The sequence below is a fragment of the Gobius niger genome (genome assembly GCF_951799975.1).
Source record: "Gobius niger genome assembly, chromosome: 20".
Classification (NCBI taxonomy): Eukaryota; Metazoa; Chordata; class Actinopteri; order Gobiiformes; family Gobiidae; genus Gobius; species Gobius niger.
The window spans coordinates 26,856,185-26,878,470 of record NC_136871.1 but is presented as its reverse complement, the minus strand read 5'-3'; the positions used below and the strand labels follow the sequence as shown (position 1 = coordinate 26,878,470).

At 39.4% G+C, this 22,286-nt stretch overlaps 4 protein-coding genes across 4 annotated transcripts in view; 3 read left to right on the top strand and 1 right to left on the bottom strand.

Annotated features, from left to right (window-relative positions):
* The window catches only part of rhebl1 (Ras homolog, mTORC1 binding like 1), a 5,271-nt gene extending 1,055 nt beyond the window's left edge, over positions 1-4,216 (top strand). The window contains exons 4-8 of the mRNA XM_079579148.1: positions 22-104; positions 529-585; positions 650-697; positions 826-907; positions 2,400-4,216. Of these exons, the coding sequence (XP_079435274.1) occupies positions 22-104; positions 529-585; positions 650-697; positions 826-907; positions 2,400-2,492 (363 nt within the window). The 3' untranslated portion in view covers positions 2,493-4,216. The remainder of the gene's footprint in view (positions 1-21; positions 105-528; positions 586-649; positions 698-825; positions 908-2,399) is intronic.
* LOC306979681 (small ribosomal subunit protein eS26) overlaps positions 1-16,698 on the top strand; it is a 25,621-nt gene extending 8,923 nt beyond the window's left edge. The window contains exon 5 of the mRNA XM_079578764.1: positions 16,686-16,698. Within this exon, the coding sequence (XP_079434890.1) occupies positions 16,686-16,692 (7 nt within the window). The 3' untranslated portion in view covers positions 16,693-16,698. The remainder of the gene's footprint in view (positions 1-16,685) is intronic.
* Positions 5,250-10,647, top strand: prkag1 (protein kinase, AMP-activated, gamma 1 non-catalytic subunit). Its single transcript, XM_079579015.1, has 13 exons — positions 5,250-5,344; positions 6,406-6,457; positions 6,534-6,634; positions 6,839-6,920; positions 6,997-7,055; positions 7,173-7,218; positions 7,308-7,362; positions 8,386-8,512; positions 8,650-8,815; positions 8,901-8,938; positions 9,018-9,164; positions 9,302-9,401; positions 10,177-10,647. Exons 1-13 carry the CDS (start codon positions 5,330-5,332, stop codon positions 10,185-10,187), a joined length of 999 nt encoding a protein of 332 aa, XP_079435141.1. The 5' UTR covers positions 5,250-5,329; the 3' UTR covers positions 10,188-10,647.
* On the bottom strand, positions 15,450-22,286 carry LOC306979675 (activin receptor type-1B-like). Its single transcript, XM_079578751.1, has 9 exons — positions 22,131-22,286; positions 20,614-20,859; positions 20,269-20,535; positions 19,755-19,985; positions 19,375-19,542; positions 16,723-16,879; positions 16,528-16,652; positions 15,933-16,063; positions 15,450-15,853 (listed from the first exon to the last, which is right to left on the bottom strand). The coding sequence occupies exons 1-9, from the start codon at positions 22,222-22,224 to the stop codon at positions 15,728-15,730; spliced, it is 1,545 nt and encodes a 514-aa protein (XP_079434877.1). The 5' UTR covers positions 22,225-22,286; the 3' UTR covers positions 15,450-15,727.

Sequence of the window (22,286 nt, the reverse complement as noted above, 5' to 3'; positions counted from 1 at the left end):
CATGTTTTCCTCTTTGTGCAGGATGAATACTCAATTTTCCCACAGTCTCACTCAATGGACATCCATGGCTATGTCCTTGTGTATTCAGTGACATCAATGAAAAGGTAGACGGGATGTTATACTTACTGTGCCATTGAAACCCTTACAGCGAAATTACAGTAACTCGTATGGCTTCACAATTTCACTCTCCAATATACAAACAATACGTTGTACTCTCCAGTGGGGATGGTTATGTATCAAACTTGCTAACTTAGTTCAGACCTAAAAACATGGTCTTAAATACATACATGAGTGTGTTTTATTCATTTAGCAGCTAATGTTTCAGCACTCTCCTAATAGTTAATGTTTGTTAATTGTGTTGAAAAGAATGCACATTGAGCTGAATCTTGATCATAAAATACAAAGAACTATCACAAGTACTTGTTCGGAAAATCATTTTGGAGATTTATCCAATGTTGCGCAGCCTCAACAGTCAGTATTGTCTGCAAAACAATATTTAATGTTTATGTTTACTGTGTTTCTCATTAGTTTTGAAGTTGTTCAGTCACTACACGACAAGCTGCTAGACATGGTTGGAAAAATTCAGTAAGTTTCTAAAGATAGTGTCTCTCTTAAAGTGCATATTCTTACAATCTTTATCATATTTTAGAGTTCCAACAGTTCTCGTTGGAAACAAAAAGGATCTACACATGGAAAGGTAAGTGGTCTATAAGTTGTTGTGCGGTCAGTGGTTTGGTTGCAGGGGGTAACGCAGTAAAACTTGTAACGTATGGGGCAAAAATATCTTGCATGAAATTGTGTGGTTACAGTTTTGTTTGTTCTCAGAGTAATCAAACCTGAAGAGGGAAAGAAACTTGCTGATTCCTGGGGAGCTGCTTTTATGGAGTCCTCTGCCAAGGAAAATGAGGTATGACTTCTGTCTCTTACCACAGTAACAAAGACCAGAGCGTGCATTCAATTCATCTTCATGCTGTAAGTTGTAAGATGCAACTCTAATGTACAGAAAAATGTATGATAGGGTTGGACGTGAACAAGAATGGACTTCAGTGATAAAGCAATGATTGCACTATGCACTATCCACTATGTTCTTGGCATTATGGCGCAATGGCCAGAGGGTTTCATTTGTCAAAACAATATCAGAAAGTAAACAAAGAGAGCTACTGAACAACGCTGTTAACTGCCTGGTACACGCATCTAACATACTTTAGTGTAAGAATAGAGGTCTTTACATTTTTAAATATCTGTAGGTTTACTTTTATACCGGCAATTAGATGTGGGACAACATCAAACTATCAATCTTACACTTAGTTGGCAGCTCAGACTGCGTAGATTTTATGCTCAGCAAGCCAGTGAAAATCCGGATTTATAAAACCCTCTGTGTGCACCTCTCCACGCAGTCCTACAGTATGCTCTATAGATCTCACTTGCTGTGCTAATCTGCGCGCACGTCAACCCTACTTGCGTGAAATTACAATACAAAGTTAGTTTTGAATGAGATTTTCCTGATATGAGGCTATAATGAGCGACATTGACATTTAGTGAAAATTATGATTACTCGATGTTCTTTATATTTTTCCCCCCATCTTGCTATTTTTATATTTTAAGCGTCAGCTCAACTTTTGTCCTGTTTTGGCACTGTTAAGTCAAACCAAGCCATTTGGTCTCCACTGATTCTGTGGGATACTGTGGAGTTTATTCTTACACTTTCTCCAAGAATCAGCCTTTTTTATTGCATAATAATGTGGCCCGGTCACGCTGTGCAGGATGGATGAAAGAGGGAGGATAATGAGAGGCGATAATGTGAGAATCCCTGTTTTAAAATGTGAGAGGCAGGTCTATATACGGGGTGAGAGACGAGCAACAGTGGACCGACACCCATCACGAGGAGCGGCATGGTTATTTAGGGCCGACAGTGCTTATGTGCAGTTTACGGGAGGACTCTAAACCCGCGTCTGTTCATTAGTTCATAAATACAGATACAGATGCTGCGCTCCCACGCATGCATGAGATCACAGGTCTTTAAATGCCTTGAGATAGCAATAAAATTATGAAAATTCAACGCCCTTGCGTCCTGTCCACCACCAAATGATCCAATTCTGTTCATGGTATTTTCTGTATAGGATTGTAGGATTTAAAATGAAAGAAAACAGAATAACACAAAAAAAATGTCTCCGCCTCTGTGTGTGTGTTGCCTTTTCCCATTGATTGCAGTCTTTGTGTATAGTGTATGCCAGGGTCTGAGCTGCCGTGGAGGTGAGCAAAGTTCCAAGCCTAGAAGGAGTTTTATAAATCCCACGTAGCCAGATGATACCTGTTGATTGTAGTTTTTGATTTTGGATGTGACCAATTGTGATGTTTAACCAACACTACTCTCTGCTTTACATTGTTCATTGTTGCAGACTGCTGTGGAGGTCTTCAAACGAATTATTTTAGAAATGGAGAAGGCGGATGGAAATGCACCCACGGAGGTGAAAAAGTGTGCCGTCATGTAAACGCCCGATTCCCGGACATCTTCAGGTTGAATTTTGCTGGAGACATGAGGCATGATGTCACCAGCTTGAAACATCGTGACCTCAATGACCTGCTAATGCTGCAGAAAAATATGCTTCATTTATTTTCATAAAGACATCCCCTCAGGCAGTCCAAAAAAAATCCCTTTAATTGTATTGATCAGTTTATTAGGTTGCATTTATGTTCTAGAATTTTATGAAGTCAAATGTCAGATGAAGGGCAGAGGCTAAAATAACTCAAAGGAACAATATTTCATAGAAATCTCCAAGATATTGAACCTGATCATTATTTGTCAGGTATAATTTCCACAAAGTTAACAAAAATGTATCTTATGGCTTCAAGTCCGTTCAAACTGACAGCAATCAGACCCATGTGATTGAATAATACACACACCTTTTGATATTGCTGTGAGAAAATTATTTTCCCAATTGTCCATTGGTGCTGGCAGACTTTATGAATATCTGCAATAGACATACAATTCTCCACCGCAAGTTACGATGCCTCATGAACGCAACCTAGCTTGTTGATTGTTTTATAATTAATCAAACCAACAACTATAGTTAAATACAGATAGTGGAATACACATTGAAACGACGTACAAGGTATAGATAAATGTAATTATTTTTATTTTCACAGTGACGTGGAATCACATTGATTTAAATGTGTTAAACATGTCACTGAAGCACATTTTATTGTGCTGCTTTCTTTTCCTTTACTCCCCTTAATGTGTTCTTGTTATTGTAAAAAAAGAAAAAAAAAGTTAAGTTTGTAGACTGCCTTAAAATAAATTTGATATAGGGTTTAAAATTTTTGTATAGCCATTAGCCATGGGGGAAAATGATTTTGTGAAGATTTATGAGTGGTAATGGTTTTGATATTTTCCTATAGTATTCACAGGCCACTATATTAGGTACATCTTTAAATGCTAAAAATGCAGTTGTTTGTCTTTCAGAAATATATACTTGCTGAAACCTGTGGTAAGCCCCAAAATAAGAATATGTTCAATTTTGTGTTGGAAAAAGCTTAATTGTTGATGCCATTGATCAATTATTCAGTATTTTGATGCTTGGTTTGAGCTTCATCCTCCCAGCATCTAAAGACATGGATATTGTATTGTAACTGGGATAGGCTCCAGTCACCCACACAATTACATACAGAAATGGTGAATGTTTCAAGCCTAAACCTGATGAACGTTCCCTTTGTGCTTTTGGTAACTTGCAAGCTGTCATCACTATACTTGTACCTAATATAATGGCCACTAAAATGTAAGATTCTGACGACCGTGAATTGAAACCAAGCCGACATAATCCACAGAGTTAGATTTTGTGGATTTGATAGTTGACCGTCGAAAGTATGATAATTGGCCTTTTCCTTTGGTGTGTTGTAAAGATGTTTGGATTTCCTTCAATTCTTTTGTTGTATCTCTAAAGGGTACATTTTGTACTTTGCTGGTTTAGTATTTGGTTGGTGAATGATTAGAGTAGAGGCTAGTAGTGCTGTGTCTTAATTGTGCCTTACAGGTCGTTGGTCCTTCCTTGAAATTATTTTCCTTCTCAATTTAAAGTGCCCCCAAAGTGTTTCTTTTTCCTCTTCCGTTGACAGTTTATCCCAGAGACGTGTTTGTGTTTTTATCACAGACATTAAAAATCCTGTGCCGGACATGACATGTGGATGCAGAAAACTTGCTGTAAACAGTTTTGTATATAAAATAAAATTGTTACTCATTTTAATTGTGTCATGTTTTCCTCTTTACACAATTCTTCACAAAGACGGTCTAGCTGTGAATAGTCAGTAGTTACTAGGGCTACGACAAAATATCGGATCGGACTTGGATCGCAATACTTTGTGCTACAATACCAAGTGCAATACTTTATCAAGTATCGCAATACTTTCAATAGTTGTGTTTGGAGGCATTTTTTATCACACACTCCTTTGTTTTCCAGTAACAGTTATACAGCTTTTGTTACATTATGCGTTAATACACTTTTCAATCTAAACACTTCAGTAAATGTCAAACGGAATTTAGTTTATAAACTTTGGACACATGGCTTTTTACACATTTTAAGGTAAACATACTTAAAGGCACACTGCGTAACATTTTGGACTATACTGTTGCCATCAACACAAAACATGTTTTCAGTGACCAGCTCGACACAGAAAATTCTATTTTTGCAGTGAATAATCAAAGAATGGATCTGGATGAGGGCCTAACCTGTTTAACTCTCAATTCTACAGACTTTAGCTAACATCTCCATGGAAACGAGTTGGAGACGTACCCACTCCCGGTAAAGTTATAGTCATGTTTTAGCAGAGGCGAGCCGCTTAGCACAAAAGCACATATTTGGTTGAGGTATTTTTCAATGGTGAAAATATCTATCATAAAATAAATGCTTGTATTTCAGTTTTGTTTATTGGGTTGAATCTTACGCGGTGTGCCTTTATTAATAATAATTTATCGTATCGTATCGGCCCTGAGTATCGTGAAATGAATCGGGTCGTGACAAAAGTGGATCGTCCCAGCCCTAGTAGTTACTGTCCTCTTATATTATATCCTTTGGTCAAAAGTATAAAAATGACCAGAAACAATACAATTCCAATCGCGGGTTTTCATTGAAGCAATAAGGCGCAATATTAGACCTATTAAACCTAAACAAAGAAAGCCAACACAGTTCCCATATTCCAATCCATCTTCAGTGACTTCGGTGCGCCTTTAACACGTGCATTGCGGTAACAGCTCAGTCCGCTGGAGTTGCCTGGAGAGATCAGAGTGAAACCCGCGTCCTTTTCCAAGGAAACATTTTCTCCAGAAGAAAACATCATGGCCATGGAGTGTGTAAGTAACTCTCAGTTTAGTTACATTATTTAACATTTTGTCAGACCACAATACAATAAACAATACTCCACAAAATGTTTATGGTTAATTATACTTGTAGCATGCTAGCTTGAAGTGGCTAACAACCAAGAAATGTGTTTTATGAAAAACAAATGAGTTTTTAGGCTTGGATAAAAGCTTGACAATTGACTGAGTAATAAAGGTGCTTTTTGGCATCAGTTCCAGACACTTGTGCAACATGTACTACACGTCAGAGCTTTTCTTCTTTGCAAAGGTCTAACCTTACATTACCTTGTCACCTCGACTTAATGTCAACACAGCTGCTACGAGCTAAAGCTAACATATTCTTTACACTCGAGTCCTACTTGATCGATTAAAGGCTGCTGTTGTCACCTGTGGTTACAATAAGCAATGCAAATGTAACATGAAACCATTGATATGATATGAATTTATTTGGTAAAATGTATACATGTATAAATATATCAATACAAATACTCACCGAGGGTAACACGTACAGCATTAAACACTTATTTCCAGTATGGCCCTGGAGAAAGATCAACTCTATGTAATCTTATACGATCTTCTTTGTTAGTCTATTTGTGGATCTGACTAATGTCAAACTGACCATGAAGCCTAGACTCTTAAGCATTAACTTTGTCTAAACTAAGACATGCTGTGATGGCACAAAATTCTACCTGTATATTTTAGGTGTAAAAGGGACGAGTAATCTTTCAAAGAACACTGCCTGTCAAGTTATAAATGTGTCTTAAATGTTTGTTATTATGGTGTATTGTACAATTACTTACATTACATTATCCTGTTCTTCCTGTTTGTATTTGCACCACCTGAGTGTTTCTTGAGAGCTGATGTAACAAGGGAATTTCTCCATTGTGAGATCGATAAAGTTCTATCATATCGTATCTTATCTTAACTAATAAAAATAGATTTTGTTTTGTTTATTACAAATGTATTGAAACTCCTTTACATCTCACTGACTGTTAAGCGCTATTTGCAATGATGAACTATAAGGGCTTGACTATTTTTGCGGTGACATTTTCCAGATACCAGGAGTTATTGATGATCTGGAGGGCAAAAAGGACCCGGTCATTGAAGGTGAGGCATGTTTTTCTCTTTTCCCCAAATCTCTCTGTATAATAAATGATTGAAATGTAATGTCTGTGTTGTACAGATCCAGAGTATAATGTCTACACTAGATTTATGAAGTCACATCGATGTTATGACCTTGTTCCCACCAGCTCCAAGTTGGTTGTTTTTGATACTTCACTTCAGGTACGAAGGCACTTGTTTCTCATGTGCAATGACTTCTACGCACATTAATTTCAACCTACAAACTTCTACTGGGACTGTGTATACTGATTTTGTCCATTTATATATTAGGAGCTTAGAGGATTCAATACGATTTTATCCAACGCAAATAGATTCTAAAAAATAGTGGGATATTGTGTGAGCTATTTTGCATTTTGTTTTGCTCAGGTAAAAAAAGCTTTCTTCGCACTGGTTTCTAACGGAGTCAGAGCAGCGCCGCTTTGGGACAGTAAGAAACAGTGCTTTGTCGGTGAGAGACTTTTATCACTTTTATAGAAAGTTCTATGACTTTGGAGCCCCACTGACCTCCTTGTGCCTGTGCTCAGGAATGCTCACCATCACAGACTTCATCAACATTCTCCATCGCTACTACAAATCTCCACTGGTAAGATGAACAAAACTATTAAATATAATTAAGTTTAAGCTAGATATAGATTAATGAAGTAACTTTTTCATAGAAGAAGTTGATGTGGACGGCTAATATCTCATGCCTTTGTCCCAGGTTCAGATTTATGAGTTGGAAGAACATAAAATTGAAACATGGAGAGGTCTGTTTGAAACTGTCGCCATGTATATAAGTGTTTTTTGTTTTTAATGTTGCCCTCACACCGATGTTGCACATGTTTTTTCTTTATAGAAGTATACCTCCAAGACTCATTCAAGCCCTTGGTCAGCATATCTCCAAATGCAAGGTGTGTGAAATGTCTTAGTTCAAGAGTATTGTACATACAGTTGTGTTCAAAAGTTTACATACCCTTGCAGAATTTTGAATCTTTTGGCTATTATTCTAAGAATATTAAAGATAGCACAAAACGTTTTTTTTCACTCATAGTTAGTGGTTGTGAAGCCATTCGTGGTGAAACACCTGAGTTAGCTATTTTTAAATCATAATGAAAAAAGAACGTACCAAAATGACCCTGATGAAAAGTTTACATACCCCAGTTTTAATACTGTGGCCCCCTTCAACATCAATGACAGTTTGAGGTATTATGTGGTAGTTATGGATGAGGTTCTTTATATTTTCTGATGGTAAAGCGGCCCATTGTTCCTGTAAGTTCCTGGGCTTTTTTTCATGAACAGAACGGCATCAGCGAAGCACCTCCATATTTTACCGTAGGTATGGTGCACCCATAGGCCTATGATGAAAGTCTTATGGTGAAAAGTTCACCATACCTACTGTAAAATAAGAAGGTGGTTCGCTGATGCCAGTGGCTCCAGCAGAATAAAGTGGAGGTCCCATTAGTGTCTATCTCAGTCTCCTGACCTCAATGTCATTGAACCACTGTGGGGAGAGCTCAAACGTGGAGTTCATGCAAAACAGCCCAGGAACTGAAGGCTTTTTGCCAAGAAGAATGGGCCACTTTACCATCACAAAAAATAAAGAACCTCATCCACAACTACTGCAAAAGACTCCAAACTGTCATTGATGTTAAAGGGGGGCCATACATATTAAAACTGGGGTACGTAAACCTTTGATCAGGGTCACTTTGGTACTTTCTTTTTTCATTATGATTTAAAAATAGCAAACTCAGTTGATTCACCATAAATGGCTTCACAACCACGAACTATGAGTGAAAAATTCTGACAGGGGGATGTAAACTTCTGAACACAACCGTATTATCTCCTTTTCTTTGATTTTACCGTCTCGTTGTTTTATGATCAGAGTTATTTTATTAGCCGTATTTACCTTCTATTATCTGACCTCTCTTTTCCAGTTTGTATGATGCGGTTTCATCTTTGCTAAAGAACAAGATCCACAGATTACCAGTGATCGACCCACTGACCGGAAACACACTTTATATTCTCACCCACAAGAGGATCCTTAAATTTCTCAAACTTTTCGTAAGTTCTTTTTACAATGACTTCACAATAGCACAATAAATGTTTGTTATGAGAATGGATACAGGCACATGTGGTCTAAGCTAAACGTGGTAGATGATTGCTAAATTGATGGGTTTCTTGTGTTTGCCTGTCTGCAGATATCAGAGATGCCCAAACCGTCATTTTTAGGTAAAACGTTAGAGGAGCTGAACATCGGGACGTTCCATAAGATCGCTGTGGTGCGCTCGGACACGCCACTTTACACGGCTTTAGGGATTTTTGTGGAGCAGCGAGTGTCTGCGCTCCCTGTCGTCGATGACAAAGGTGAAGGATGACTGGAGTGTCTCACTGCATTTCAAATTCATTACAGGATTACTTTAGCGATACTTATGTTGTTTTTTGATTTCAGGCCGAGTGGTAGATATTTACTCAAAGTTTGACGTCATAGTAAGTAGCGCTGAGGGACAATAAGCTTATCTTAAATGTGTTTGTCCATTGGTTATGCATGTTTTTTTTGTCCCTTTAGAATTTGGCAGCAGAGAAGACGTATAACAACCTGGACATCACAGTGACCAAAGCGCTGCAGCACCGGTCGCAGTACTTTGAGGGAGTCCTGACCTGCAACAGGCACGAGACTCTCCAGGCCATCATCAACAGACTGGTGGAAGCTGAGGTGAATTATTATTATTATTATTATTATTATTACTTCCACAACGGTACTGTGAGACTAGCATTTCTCTGGATAGTTCAGTGATTGAGATACAACTCTGGGCTCCGAGTCATCACTGAACATTTTTCCTTTCTGCTCAGGTGCACAGGCTGGTGGTGGTGGATGAACATGAGGTGGTGAAGGGGATCGTGTCTCTGTCCGACATCCTGCAGGCGCTAGTGCTCAAAGACAAAGAGGAAGGTACGCCACAAGATGACTTTTGGAATATTTGATAAGGGGCCCTAGTTACCACTATCTATAATAAAGTGAAAAGAAGCTAATTCCCTTATAATATACAATTTCTTACATTTATAAATTAATTGGTCTGAAAAGTTTCCAGAATCAAACCCTGTTCCTTCTTTACCAGAGGAAACACTCTGAGATGCATTCTGCAGATTAACATGATGAATTGCTCTCCTCAGAGGGGGGTTTCCTGCTCCCTTTAAAGGAGCAGTGGTGAGCCCCCTGCTGAAGCCAATAGATGGACTTTGTAACTGCATTTTGGATATCAAATTCTGGATGGCAGAAAACTTTCTACAGCTTAACCGGGACAAAAGTGAAGATTTAATCATCGGTCCTGAGGCCCAGTCACTGTCTTTGAATCCTTCCTCATTGGTGAAAAACCTGGGTGTGATTTTTGACTCTGAGCTGACTTTAATTCCACACACTAAGAATATCACAAAGTTTGTTTTTTTATCATCTGAAGAGCATAGCCAGAGTCCGCCCCATTGTCTCTCGGGCCAACATGGAGACGCTGATGCAGGCCTTTATCACCAGTCATATCGACCACTGTAATGCCCTGCTTTCTTCCCCAAAAGAGTATCTGTCCGGACAAAGACCAGGCGAGAATCTGTAAAGCACTTTGTGAGACACCTGTTCATGAAAAGTGCTGTATAAATAAAGTTTGATTGGTTGATGTTGTGTGAGTTATAGATAATGTATCAGTAAAATTATATCCACTTTTTTCCCCCTGCAGGGACGGAATGAGGATTTACCCAAATGAAGACCACGGTTTTTCTTAAGGACTAAAAGGGAACGGACAGCGTTTGTTTCTATTGGACTTTTATTCCTTTAAATGTCATCATATAGGATTTTAATATTGTTAAATGAAGAGCCATTTTGGTTTTATTTTAAAGCATTTTAAGGAACAAAAAAGATCCCCACTGATCTTTTTTGTTTCCTATTCAGTTTTGAAAAATGTAACTATTAAAAAGGATCACGGAGGCCGGCTTAGTTTGTGTAAGGTCGTTAGTAGCTACTGATCATAAAACAAATTTAATGAAAGAAAAAATACTGAAAACTTGAAAAAACAGTGAAAAGCTGATAATTTCTTTTTTTTAATCCATTGCTGATTCTAAATATTTTTTTGGATTTGTATTGTACTGTATCATCACATCAAGTATTTTTGACAACATTGCAATTATTAGAATGCTCGAAATATCATAGCGCACTTAACCAACCTACATTTCACATGGACTAATAGGTTGCGTTCACGTTGTAGAACGTGATGATGTCATGATGTCAGTTGGAGCAGGTGCCAATACAGCTCTATGAGACTGGCAGTTTTTGGAAGAAATTTCCAAAAATAAATGTTGATGTACCTCATCATTATTTGGAAGTGATTGAATAAAAAAAAAAAAACGTGCCGTAATATTTTCATGGCTGAAAGTCCTTTCTACTGGCCAAAATCACAAATATGTTTTTGAATATTGTCATCACTTTAGGACACTTTTCAGAGAAAATAATTGGACCTTTGTTTGTTTTTTGTAAGTAAGTGCTTTATTGGTCATTGTACAACCGTACAATAAAATAGTGTTCAGTTGTTAGTCCTGAACCGCTGCAACTGAGCCTCACCACCATTCTGAAACAACCCGACCAGCATGTTTTTGGAGGTCGGGGAAACCGTAGTACCCGGAGGAAACCCCTTCAGTGATCCTCTGAAACGGTGCCTCCTCGGTTTGTCCCTGTTTCAGAGCGTGGCGTCCTGCACTGATCAGCTCTTCCACCTTCTCCTTCCACTTCCTTTAGCTCGTCTTGTGACGCCTCCACTGTGCTGCAGGTGTGGGGGCTCTTTGTGCCTCTTCAGTGTTTCAGAAGAAGAAATGTGTAGGTCTCAATTGTCTTTAGCTCATAAGCTAGCTGTTTGTTTACTTTTAAAAAGCTGCCGTCTTCAGGACCATTATGGACTCCCTGCAGTAAAATAATCCATCAAACCCCACAAAAATATGGCAAAGACGTACAAAAGTGTCCAGCAAAACGGTGTGGAACACAGAAACCACAAACGCAGTTCGAAGAAAAAGGCAAAAAACACAGCTGTACCAAGAGAAAGGGAAGTTGCTGCTTGTTTACGCATTGCCATACATGCTGACAGAGGAGACACTGAACTTTGACTCAGTTTTCGCTTCATGTTGATTGTCGCAGTAAGGACAAAGGTATTTGCCAAAAAATAAAAAAAAATCAGCTGCTCAACAGTTACCATGGTGACCACAATATAATTCTCAGCTGCTCCGCCTCAGTTTTAAACTATTTACAACGTTGTGATGTCACGTGAACGCAACCTATTCCTATTTAAACTTTTTGGTTTTGTTTAATTGTATACTGAGTGCATAGGCCAGTTTTTAAGTTTAGTTCACTATGTCCTTACCTAATTTTGCCATGTTTGATTTTTTTAACACAGGAAAATGCAAACCAAATAATCCACTGAAATAAATGTCATTCACTTTTTGTTTGTCCAACGTGACCTCATTCTAATAGCACTGACCAGACTCTCCGCCTTATAGTTTTTCTGTCCGTCTGTTTTTACGCTTTAGCCCATGTTACAGTATTGCACATTTAAATCTTTGACAAGACTGTTCTGTTTAGGTTTTTGCAATACGCCTCTTTTTTTATATATATAATTTCAATGTTAATACACACCACCATTTTTAACTGACTTTTGTTCTGAAATTGTTTGGTTTGTTTCTAAAGTTATTTTACTGAGTGAAACAGTGAATGTGAATTTCTTTTGTACTAATTTGCAATGAGATTGTAATTTAAACAACGAGCAATAAAGTTTAAGAGAACATTTGTCATTTGTTTATGGGACAGTGGTTTTCTCCTCCTTTGGGTGTTGTCCATGAGATCAGTCTTCTCAGCGGTAATACCCATAATGTTCAACCTCCCTTTAAACAAGTCTGGCCTCAAAATCCAGGGCCTGTAGTTTAATGGAGTTAATATTTATTGACTAGGTTCAGGAGCAGGACCAGGGCCTCAACCAATCACTTACCAACCACACTTACATTCACCTAACCACGCCTCTAATCACCCGCGGGCCATATTTACCATATCATTTCAGTTTGTTTTAAATTATAACTGTGTGAATAAAATCTTAAATTGCACTTTGTTGTGGCGTGGTCCTTGCTAGTGAATTTCATAAACCTGTTCTGTGTTCCTGGTGTGAAGTAAACTCAGAATTTTGGGGTGACACAGGTGACCCCTTGGGGGTTCACTCACTCATTCCTTGCTGTCCTGTGAATGGTTTTGGCCAATAAAAATGTGAAAGACTGTTTACTCATTCTTGTGATTTTGATAAAGATCAGACCACTTCAAGACCAATTTAGGCAGAAATGTGAGCAATTGAAAAGGGTGTACTTACTTTCTCCCGCTGTAGCCTGGGCTTGTAAATCCATGTGCTCGCTCACTTTTAAAACTGACCACCTTTCTGTATTTTGTTTCACAATTTCTCTATATGAGTTCTCCCTTTATTTGCATTTTAAGCAACACCTAATATTCTGACTGACTTCAAGCAATTTCACTTACAGCTGTGACACCCAGAAGATCAAACTTATGTAAACCCTCTCAACATAACACTGTATTAAACAACGTAAGGTAAACTACATAAAAGATACACCGACAGCACATTAGGAAAACAACAAGATTTTATTATAGATTTACATGAAAACCTGAATTCACTTTTACAAGTTTGAAGTTTGACAGAGAGCCTGCTTTATCAGTACATTCTCACGACCCAGACCTGCCTTTTTTACACAGTGGAGAAACTCATTCAATGTCCTTTATAACATGTCATTTGTGTTTAATTTACCAGTAATGTCCAGACAGTGACATCAATCTCATAAAACGTTTAAATATAATACAATAAAGAGTTGCAGTTTTTTCCCCCAGTGGTTAAAATACATCTCAACCATTTTACAGTTAAAACTAAAATCATTTCGTAAACATCTAAATGTCAGTAGCTATTTTTGTATAGGTTCCTCTCACGTGAACCTAAAAGTGGATTGAAAGTTAACAAAATAGTAGTCTTTTGTGGAAGGAAGAGTTTGGTTTAGTGCTGTGAGGTCAGCAGTAGCAGTGCACGATGCATAATTCAACCATTTCGGTTTGTCAAAAATCAAAAGTGGAGGCAAAAATGTTACCTACTAATACATTGGTAAAGTGCTCAAATTTCCTGAAAAGCTCGATACAGTAGTTCAGGTGGAGACAAACATGCAGCACATTTCATATTGAGTGGAGGTATTGTGTACTAAGATACTAAGTAGTGTCTAAAGGGGGGGTCAACAGAGAGGAAGTAGAGCGATGTATAAGAATATAAAGGTTAAAACAGAAGAAAAACGCTCATTATTAGATTCGAATTTTTACAAAGAAAAAATGTGAGGAGAAAACGGGATAAAAACACGTCGCGGCCTCGATTTTCCTAGAGGTTTTTGTTGCCGTCAGTGATGCCCCAATTCTCTATCGAGTGTGATAACGTTTATCTGCAGTTGCTGTACCATGTGTGTTATCTGAACGACCAGAGCAATGTCCAACCTCCCACCCCCTGCACCTGCTGCTACTTCCATCAACTACAACTGTTACTACAATCATTGGATACATTTATCAGAACAGACTTGTCTATGCATACTAGATTATTCTATGTCTTGACCGAAATAAAAAAAAGAATCATTCCTGAGCTTTTCAACAACTTATGGGCAGTGGTACAAAGTCTGCAAGTTTGGGGCACTCAGGACTTTTGGCGACTACTTATGTCGAAGATTATAAAATTGTTGGCTCTTTCAGTTTCACATAACAACAATCTACCAGTGACTTACTGGGATAAAACTAAATTTACCCATTATTTCTTCAAACACATGATTCAGACGCTTAACTTAATTGCATTAGGTGAATTGATTTGAAGCCAGTCGCCCAAAATCTTCAATGAGAGAGTTTCCAGTGCTTTCCACAGGCTGCTCAGATCGTCCTAAGCACAAACTAAAATCGAGCTTTTAGGATTTCTACAAAGCCTCTGTGGTATATGCGTGGCATGGAGTAAGTACTGCACTACACCCATAGTATTTATAGCAACAACAAGATCGTTTAAATATCAAAATAAGTTAAAAACATCTCCAACTAACTATTGTTACAAAGACAATACTCTGTTAACGATACAGTGACTGAAGACTTATGGAGGGTATTTCAGGAAGTAGGCAGAGAGGGGGAAAAAAAGAAAGAAAAGAAAACTATTTTTGTGGCAATAAAAAAATGCTCAAGATTTTCCACAATGAATCATCAATGGAAATGAGGCTAAAATAGACCAGGATGCTTTACACTGTACAAAGGCTAATGTCACTGTAGACAAGCCTCAAAAATAGAAAAAGGGACTTTACTACATCAGCCCTTCCCTTTGCTTCATTATCTCATGTTTTGGTTTGGTATCCAGTATTAAATTCTACTTTTTAAACATGATGACATATCTTCAAAATACAACAAATGTGGATAGATTTTAAATGATCAAACAAAACCACTTATTCAACTTCCTGAAACACCCCCATTATTAGGTTAACCATATACTGTATTATCCTGCTATTGATTGCATACAAGTACAAAAAACAAACAAAAAAAACAACCCAAGATACATTATCAGTAGTGTAAAAATGAAGAGTTCGGTTCAGGTTTCGGGCAGGAGTAGCTGAGGACAGAAAGGTGCTCGTTTGGCTGGGTAAGCGAGGTAGGGTTTGTCAGAAATCATTCAAAAGTGGCAGGAGTGTTTTACATAATAATTCAAATATTTTACAGCTTTTGCACCAGTCAAAAGGTTTGTACGCACGTCTGTACTGTGACAGTGGATTTCAAACAGTGGATACACTTCTGCTGGATGCTTTTGAAGTTCCTGTTCTTATATTAGTTTCAATCTAGCCCTTTTAAGGCTTCCTGTCTTTTTTTTTTTTAATCTATCTTACTTTATATCAATTTGAGTTTCAGCTTTGGATGATAACTGTTGTTTCCTTCAGTTGTAGGCCTTCTTTCACTTTATCATTCTCGCCCTTACAATATACATAGCAAGCCCCGTATTTTCACAGATGATACAGTACAACATGTGAATAGCTGAACCACTGTCTTATATAAAGTTAACGGTATGTGCCACAGTCTCAAATATCCTCCTAGACTTTGTGCAATCTTTGCCAGGTCCTTAATAATAAAAGTGTCCATTGCTTTAGTCTTTCCAGTGCAATTATGGTGCCCATTGCTTGGCAGACTTACGGTACCTGTGGGTTTTAGACCTTGATATCTTCCTGGATGCTGAGCTGGGAGAGGGTCTTTTTGATGCGCAGAGCTGTGAGTCGAGCTGCGCCGTTCGAATACCAACACTCGCGCATGATTTTCCCCATGACCCGCAAGGCCTGGGGAATTAAAATGTATTTGTAGGTGAATTGTTAAGTTCATTTTGAGGAACTGAATGCGAAATATTGCGTTTCATACCTCGTAGCTCTGCCACCAGTTGGGGATGTTGGGTCGTAGTTTTTGGTCGCACACCACTTTCCTCATTTCCTCGATTGAGGGGTCGGAGGGCACGAGGTCGAAGTAGGGAAGCTGGTAATCCTCCAGGATTCCTGAGACGAGACGAGAGTTTGAGGAGAAACTGTGTAATAAAAGTAGATCCCAAAAACGGCAACATGGTACTGCTTAAAATCCGTGCCAATCCACTGACAAGCTCAACTCCTCAATTTGCTGTGCTTCATTTTTACAACTACAGTACTTTAGAAACCTTAGCCTTGGTGTTTTTGTAACATAACCTCTAGTTATAAAAATGTAGTTATATGCAGTTATATCAAATGCCAGCAAGGGGCGCATTTCTTCCTTTTAAGCCCCGGTAATCGAAGATGGCAGTGTGTTGTATATGGCCTGTGCCGTGTGTCCACTGGTACAGCTATTTATGATCAAAGAACTGTAATTCAGTAAAACGATGCAGATTCTCAGTCATCCAGGTGGTCAATTCAATCTTCTTTTCAATGTGAATCCAGTCGTTTTGTTTTAAATGTTTTAATAGTTGTGCGTGACATGAAAGTAGTCATACCCCCATTGTTGCAGCGGCGCGCTATCTCCCAGTAGACCAACCCCAGGGCGTAAATGTCGGCACATTTGAATGAGTCGAAGTGCCGCATGTTAATGGTTTCATCCAGGACCTCAGGAGCCATGTATCTGTCACAGGGTAAACTCCGTTAATCACACAACAATGTAAAGCTGCCATTGTCCAAACGTGTTTGTTTACCTCTTGGTGCCGACTCTCTGGTTGGGGGCGATATCGATGGTGTCTGAGGCAGAGTCGTGTCTAACAGCTAAACCCAGGTCAGCGATGGCGCAGGTGCAGTTCTTCTTCACCAGGATATTCTTGGACTTCAAGTCTCTGTGAGCAATGCCCGGCTTTCCTACAACATACGTCATTACATTAACACAACGGGCAAAGCAAACTGCGGGCTAGCACCACTTAAACAGTATTTACGGCCAAGTTTGAGTGAAAAAAAACCCTCTGTTGTATAATTGGATGTACAATATCCCTCTTTCTCCCTTTGTCTTTTCCGTCAGCGTAGTATTTACTCTCACCACAATTAATGAGTAAAAAAAGTAATATGCTACGACACCTGCAGTGGCGCTTATGGCCTCTAGGGGCATGAGTTACTTAGTACTGCTTTTAGTTATTGTGACCACATAATACATTAAATGCACCCTGTTCTTGTATTGGTTTAGCTGTATGTATTCCAGTCTTCTCATGTTAAACTCTTTGAATAAAAAAATTAAATAGATAAATGTAAAAGGTTTTTTGGCCCTTAAGCTCTATTATGCGCATGATAAGCACCGACCACTGCTTTTTACTATGACTCAAACTCAACAACAAAAATGTAAAACTTTCACTTGGAATATTATGACTTGACTTATCTTGTAAAGCTGAAATGCTCTCAAACTGAACAAACAGCACAGGACATTAACGCCCTGCTCCAGACTCAAGATGATAAATGAGTCAACAACATGTGAAAAAAAGATTCATCCGTTATGTAATAAGCAGAGGACATTTTGTTTCAGTATTAAGGGAAGAGCAGAAGTTGTTCCCTGAAGATTTTGACATTGTTTCTGACATTGTGTGGCATTTACTTTCATAACTGAGCAAACTCAAAGCATTAAATATGAGGGCTGGGACGATCCACTTTCGTCACGGTCTGATACGTATCACGATATTCAAGGGCCGATCCGATACGTATTACGACACAATAAGTAATTATGATTTGTAATGTTTACCTTAAAATGTATAAAGAGAAAACAGTCATGTTCATAAACCCAATGGCATTTGACAGTTATTGAAAATTGAATTGGTATTGCGTTTTAAGTATATGGGTTTAATAATTGATGATAAATTGTCTTTTAAATTGCATATTTGAAACGCAATCAAAAAGTTGAGCGCGTTACTTGGGTTTTACTATAGAAATAAATCTTGCTTTTCTTTCACTATAAAGAAGAGGTTGGTGGAAGCTACGTTTCTGCCTGTTATTGACTATGGCGATGTGTAGTATATGAAGCTCCTGTACAGTGTCTTGGGTTGTTGGACAGTGTATATCATGGGGCTTCATAACCAACTGTCGGCCTCTTACTCACCACTGTTTACTATACTCCAAAGTGAATTGGGTTGGACTTCAGGCTCGTCAACTTTCTCATTGGTATGTTTTTATTTGCAAGGCGCTTCTTGGAAGGCTGCCCTCTTATTTATCTTGTCTTTTAAAAGCGAAACAGAGTCAGCGTAGTCTTCGTTCTAATGACAAATTGCAGTATGTTGTGTAATGTGCAGACTGAAATGGGAAAGATGCTTTCAGTTATTCGGCTCCATTTACATGGAACCTCCTGCAGAAGGACTTCAAAATCACGGACCTTATTTCTTTGAATAGGTTCAAGTCTCTTGTGATGTCAGTCCAGTCCAGATCATCTGTGTGTGAATGTTTAACTAATGTTGTGTATGTTTTTAAATGTCTCTCTTGTAAAAGAGATCTAAGACCTCAATGGGACTAACCTGGTTAATAAAGGCTAAATAAAAAACAAAATAAATAAAAAATGTGTGGATAAAGATAAAAGATAAAATATGTACATAACATAAAATGTAACAGACTGCTGTTACTGGAAAACAAAAGAGTGCAGGATAAAAATGCCTCCAAACTCAAGTATTGAAAGTATTGCGACACTTGAAAAAGTATCGATACTTTGTATTGCAGCACAAAGTATTGATCCGATATTTTGTCCCAGCCCTAGTGAATACATAGGACATAATACATATGTACAACACAACACTAAACTGTTACTGTGAACATGGTGGTTCAAATAGTCAGTCACCACTAACCTTCCATAACGCCAAGTGTTTAAATATTTTATGTCATTCACTGTTGACGTTTTCACTTGTGTTTTCATGTAAAGCACTTTGGTCTGCTAAGTGTTGTTGTAAAGTGCTCTAGAAGTAAATAGACTTTGTTGAATTGTTGACGGGGCCTTTCTGTGTGGAGTTTGCATGTTCTCCCCGTGTCTGCGCAGGTTTCCTCCGGGCACTCCGGTTTCCCCTACCACTACAAACATGCACAATAGGCCAGGATGAATGATGTGTGTGTGAATGTATGGTGGTGGTCAGAGGGTCCGTTTGGTGCAGACATGTGTAGTCGCGAAAGCGCTTTTGACAGTCTCCCCCAGGGGAAACTGAAGCTACAAACGTAGCTTTCCACCACCGAGTATGGAGTGAATGTACAATTGTCTCATGTAAAGCGCTTTGTGACCATGTCTGTGAAAGGCGCTATATAAATAAAGATCTTCTTCTTCTTGAATGTAAGCAGGAGTCCTTCCAGACTGATATTACAGCGCCAATGCAATTCACATTGTAACGTCAGTCTCTTACCCTGTGTGCCGAGTATCTCCATGTGCAGGTGTGCCAGGCCGCTGGCCGCCGACAGGGCCAGTTTGATCATGCCTTCGGTGGTGACGGAGTAACGGTTCAGGTAATCGAATAGAGAGCCATATTCGTGGTAATCCGAAACAAGCCACAGCTGAGTCCATGTGCCATTATCTGAGAGGGACAGGAATGAGAGGCTGAAGTGGTGATTTACAATTAGTTATTGCTTTTTTTTTTACTAGCTGAAAAATTGTATCCGAAGACACTAAAACAACTCAACGAACCACGCGCCACAGTTTGAAACACACTGTTCTACTTCATCTTCTCACAGCATTTCCAACCTCCACTGTCTGATTAGCCATGAGGTGTTTGCATGCATAAATTACCTTTATTATCAGCCGCTATGAACCCCAGGATGTTCTCGTGGCGGAGCATTATGGTTTGGTAAATCTCGGCCTCTCTGAACCAGGAGCGCTCCTCTCGGGACGAAAATATCTTCACAGCAACGTCTCCCCCTCTCCAGCGGCCACGCCACACTTCTCCAAACCGGCCTTTACCGATGATCTCCTGCAGCACTATGGTCCGGGCCACTGTGCGCTGGACAAACAGAGGCAGCCCTGAAACGGCACAGAGATGGAGAAATGTAAACGCAGGCTGGATAGAAATAATTACTAACTACAATCAGGCTTAATCAATACACGTTTGTTTTATATGAATAGTGAATTTACTTCTGGAACCAAAAAACACACTCAATTTCCCATTCATGTCTTTGTGGGAAAATGAATGGGAATTGTACTGGACTATTGGGACACTCGATTTCCGGTGTCTCTAATCCCGCACATCTGCTGTAAAGAATCTTATTTCATTTTCTTCATGCATCGCCTTTGCGTTCTGACTGACCGGATCCGGAGCCGGAGGTGGACAGGTCGTAGATGAGGTCCTGGAGGGTGCGGTCTTTGGGCAGGTACAGGTGCTCACACGAGGGGTCCTCCACCTCCAGCCGCTGTCTGTGGTGGTAGGCGCGGTGCTGGTACTGGTACAGGCACAGCCCCAGCAGCAGCAGGAGACACAGCAGGAACAGAGGCCCCGCAATAACAGCCACCAACTCCACTAGTCCCCACCTCCCCCCGGGACCGTACCCTCCGCTTGGGGCAGGGGCAGAGGTCACTGTAGAAAGACAAGTGGGTGGCAATATGTTAAAAAAAAAAGAAGACTGGAATGACAAGGTTATTTTTGATTTCTGACCTGAGGGTACTTTGAGGTCAATGCTGTTGCAGTAGTCCGTGTAGCAGCAGTGAATGTGCAGCAGCCCCTCCGCGCTCAGGCAGAAGAAGGGCTGCCCCGGCGGCACCAGCTTGTCCCGAGTGATGCATGTCCGGACTCGCTGCTCCTGTCCCTCAATCAGGGAGGAGGAGGCCACACAGGCTCCGTCCGTCTCACAGCGAAACCCCTTCTGCTTGCACTGGGCGATGGAGCAGTTACACCAAAGGGCTGTAGAGACGAGCAGAGGGTTATGCAACGACAATAAAGCGGAGGGAAGGTGTGAGGGGAGAAAGTCTTTATGAACACATTTAATCTGTTATGTGAACTGTTCAAAGTGGATCGCATTTGTGATAACAGGTTAGTCTGGATCCCTGAATACATTAAATGCTTAGAGCGGGTGTTTAGATGAATCCTTCCCGAGAACAATGGGACAGAGACAGAAGGAGAGGCAGGAGACCAAGTCCAACAAACACAGGGGAAGCATTAATGTGGGTGGTTTGTGGTGGCTGTGGCTTTAGCAGGACTTTTAGCCAGAGATTAAATAACAGTCTGCAGCTCATAAGAGAATAGGAATCTTACATTTCTTTGTCTAAAAAGGAGGGATGATCTGCGTTTTGAAAGTGAACCATGAAAAAATCACCCCCAATGTTTTTTGTAACATTATTTTGTGTGTGACTCCTCTGACTCAATCCAACACCTCTCTCACACACAAGCTGCTATTCAGTAAAGATGAAACAATGCAGCTACAAACTAGCATAAAACAAACCTGACCTTGGGAAGAAAGTCTCAATTTGTTATACACATTGTAAAATGTAATTGAAACTGGGTCACACACACACAGTGCAGAAAGAGATAAAGATAACGCTTTATTACATCAACAAATGGCATTAAACAGATAGACACGTGATGCAAATAATAACATTAAGCATAAACATAGAACTTGTTCATCGTGTTTTTGGCATAATATGTGGTTTCCCTGGTTTAACAAACTCTTATAACGAGATTTCACATTAAAGGAACCCATTACAATGTTAGAGTTAACCAATAATAAATGACATGTAGGCCTTTGAATAAAACTAAATGTAGATTGTCTTGTCTTTTGGATAACATATAAACAGAATTATTGAGAATAAAATAACATCAAATGCCTACTTTTACACGTAGGTCACAGTAAGAGTGGCAAATTAGATAAGCGTCAAACAGCAAAAGCGAGAGTGTTTTAAATGAGTGTTAAGATGCTTCCTTGTTACACAATCATTTTACTGTCATGACAAGTCTCAAACCAAGCAGCCGAGCCTGTTGTAACTTCATGACATTCACGACAACGCTATTTTAATCAATATTTCGGTCTGGCGAACAGCAAAGACGACCTCATATAAAATAGAGCGATCGATTCATTGGTCGCTAAATGCTAAGCTAGGCTAACATGCAAACCAGGCGGAATGCTAACACCCCAGACACGCGATGCTGAGGGCGACAAAAACAAACACATTACTCACCGTGGCAGGCTTTAAACTGGACGACCAGCAGCACCAACAACGCCACGTAAATCCGAAGGCTAGCCATGGTCAAGGAGGTCCCGGAGCATCGCATCAGAGGTGAAGTTAGCCTGAGTGAGAGGTGGCCATAGATGTGTTGTTGATGACAAACCACGG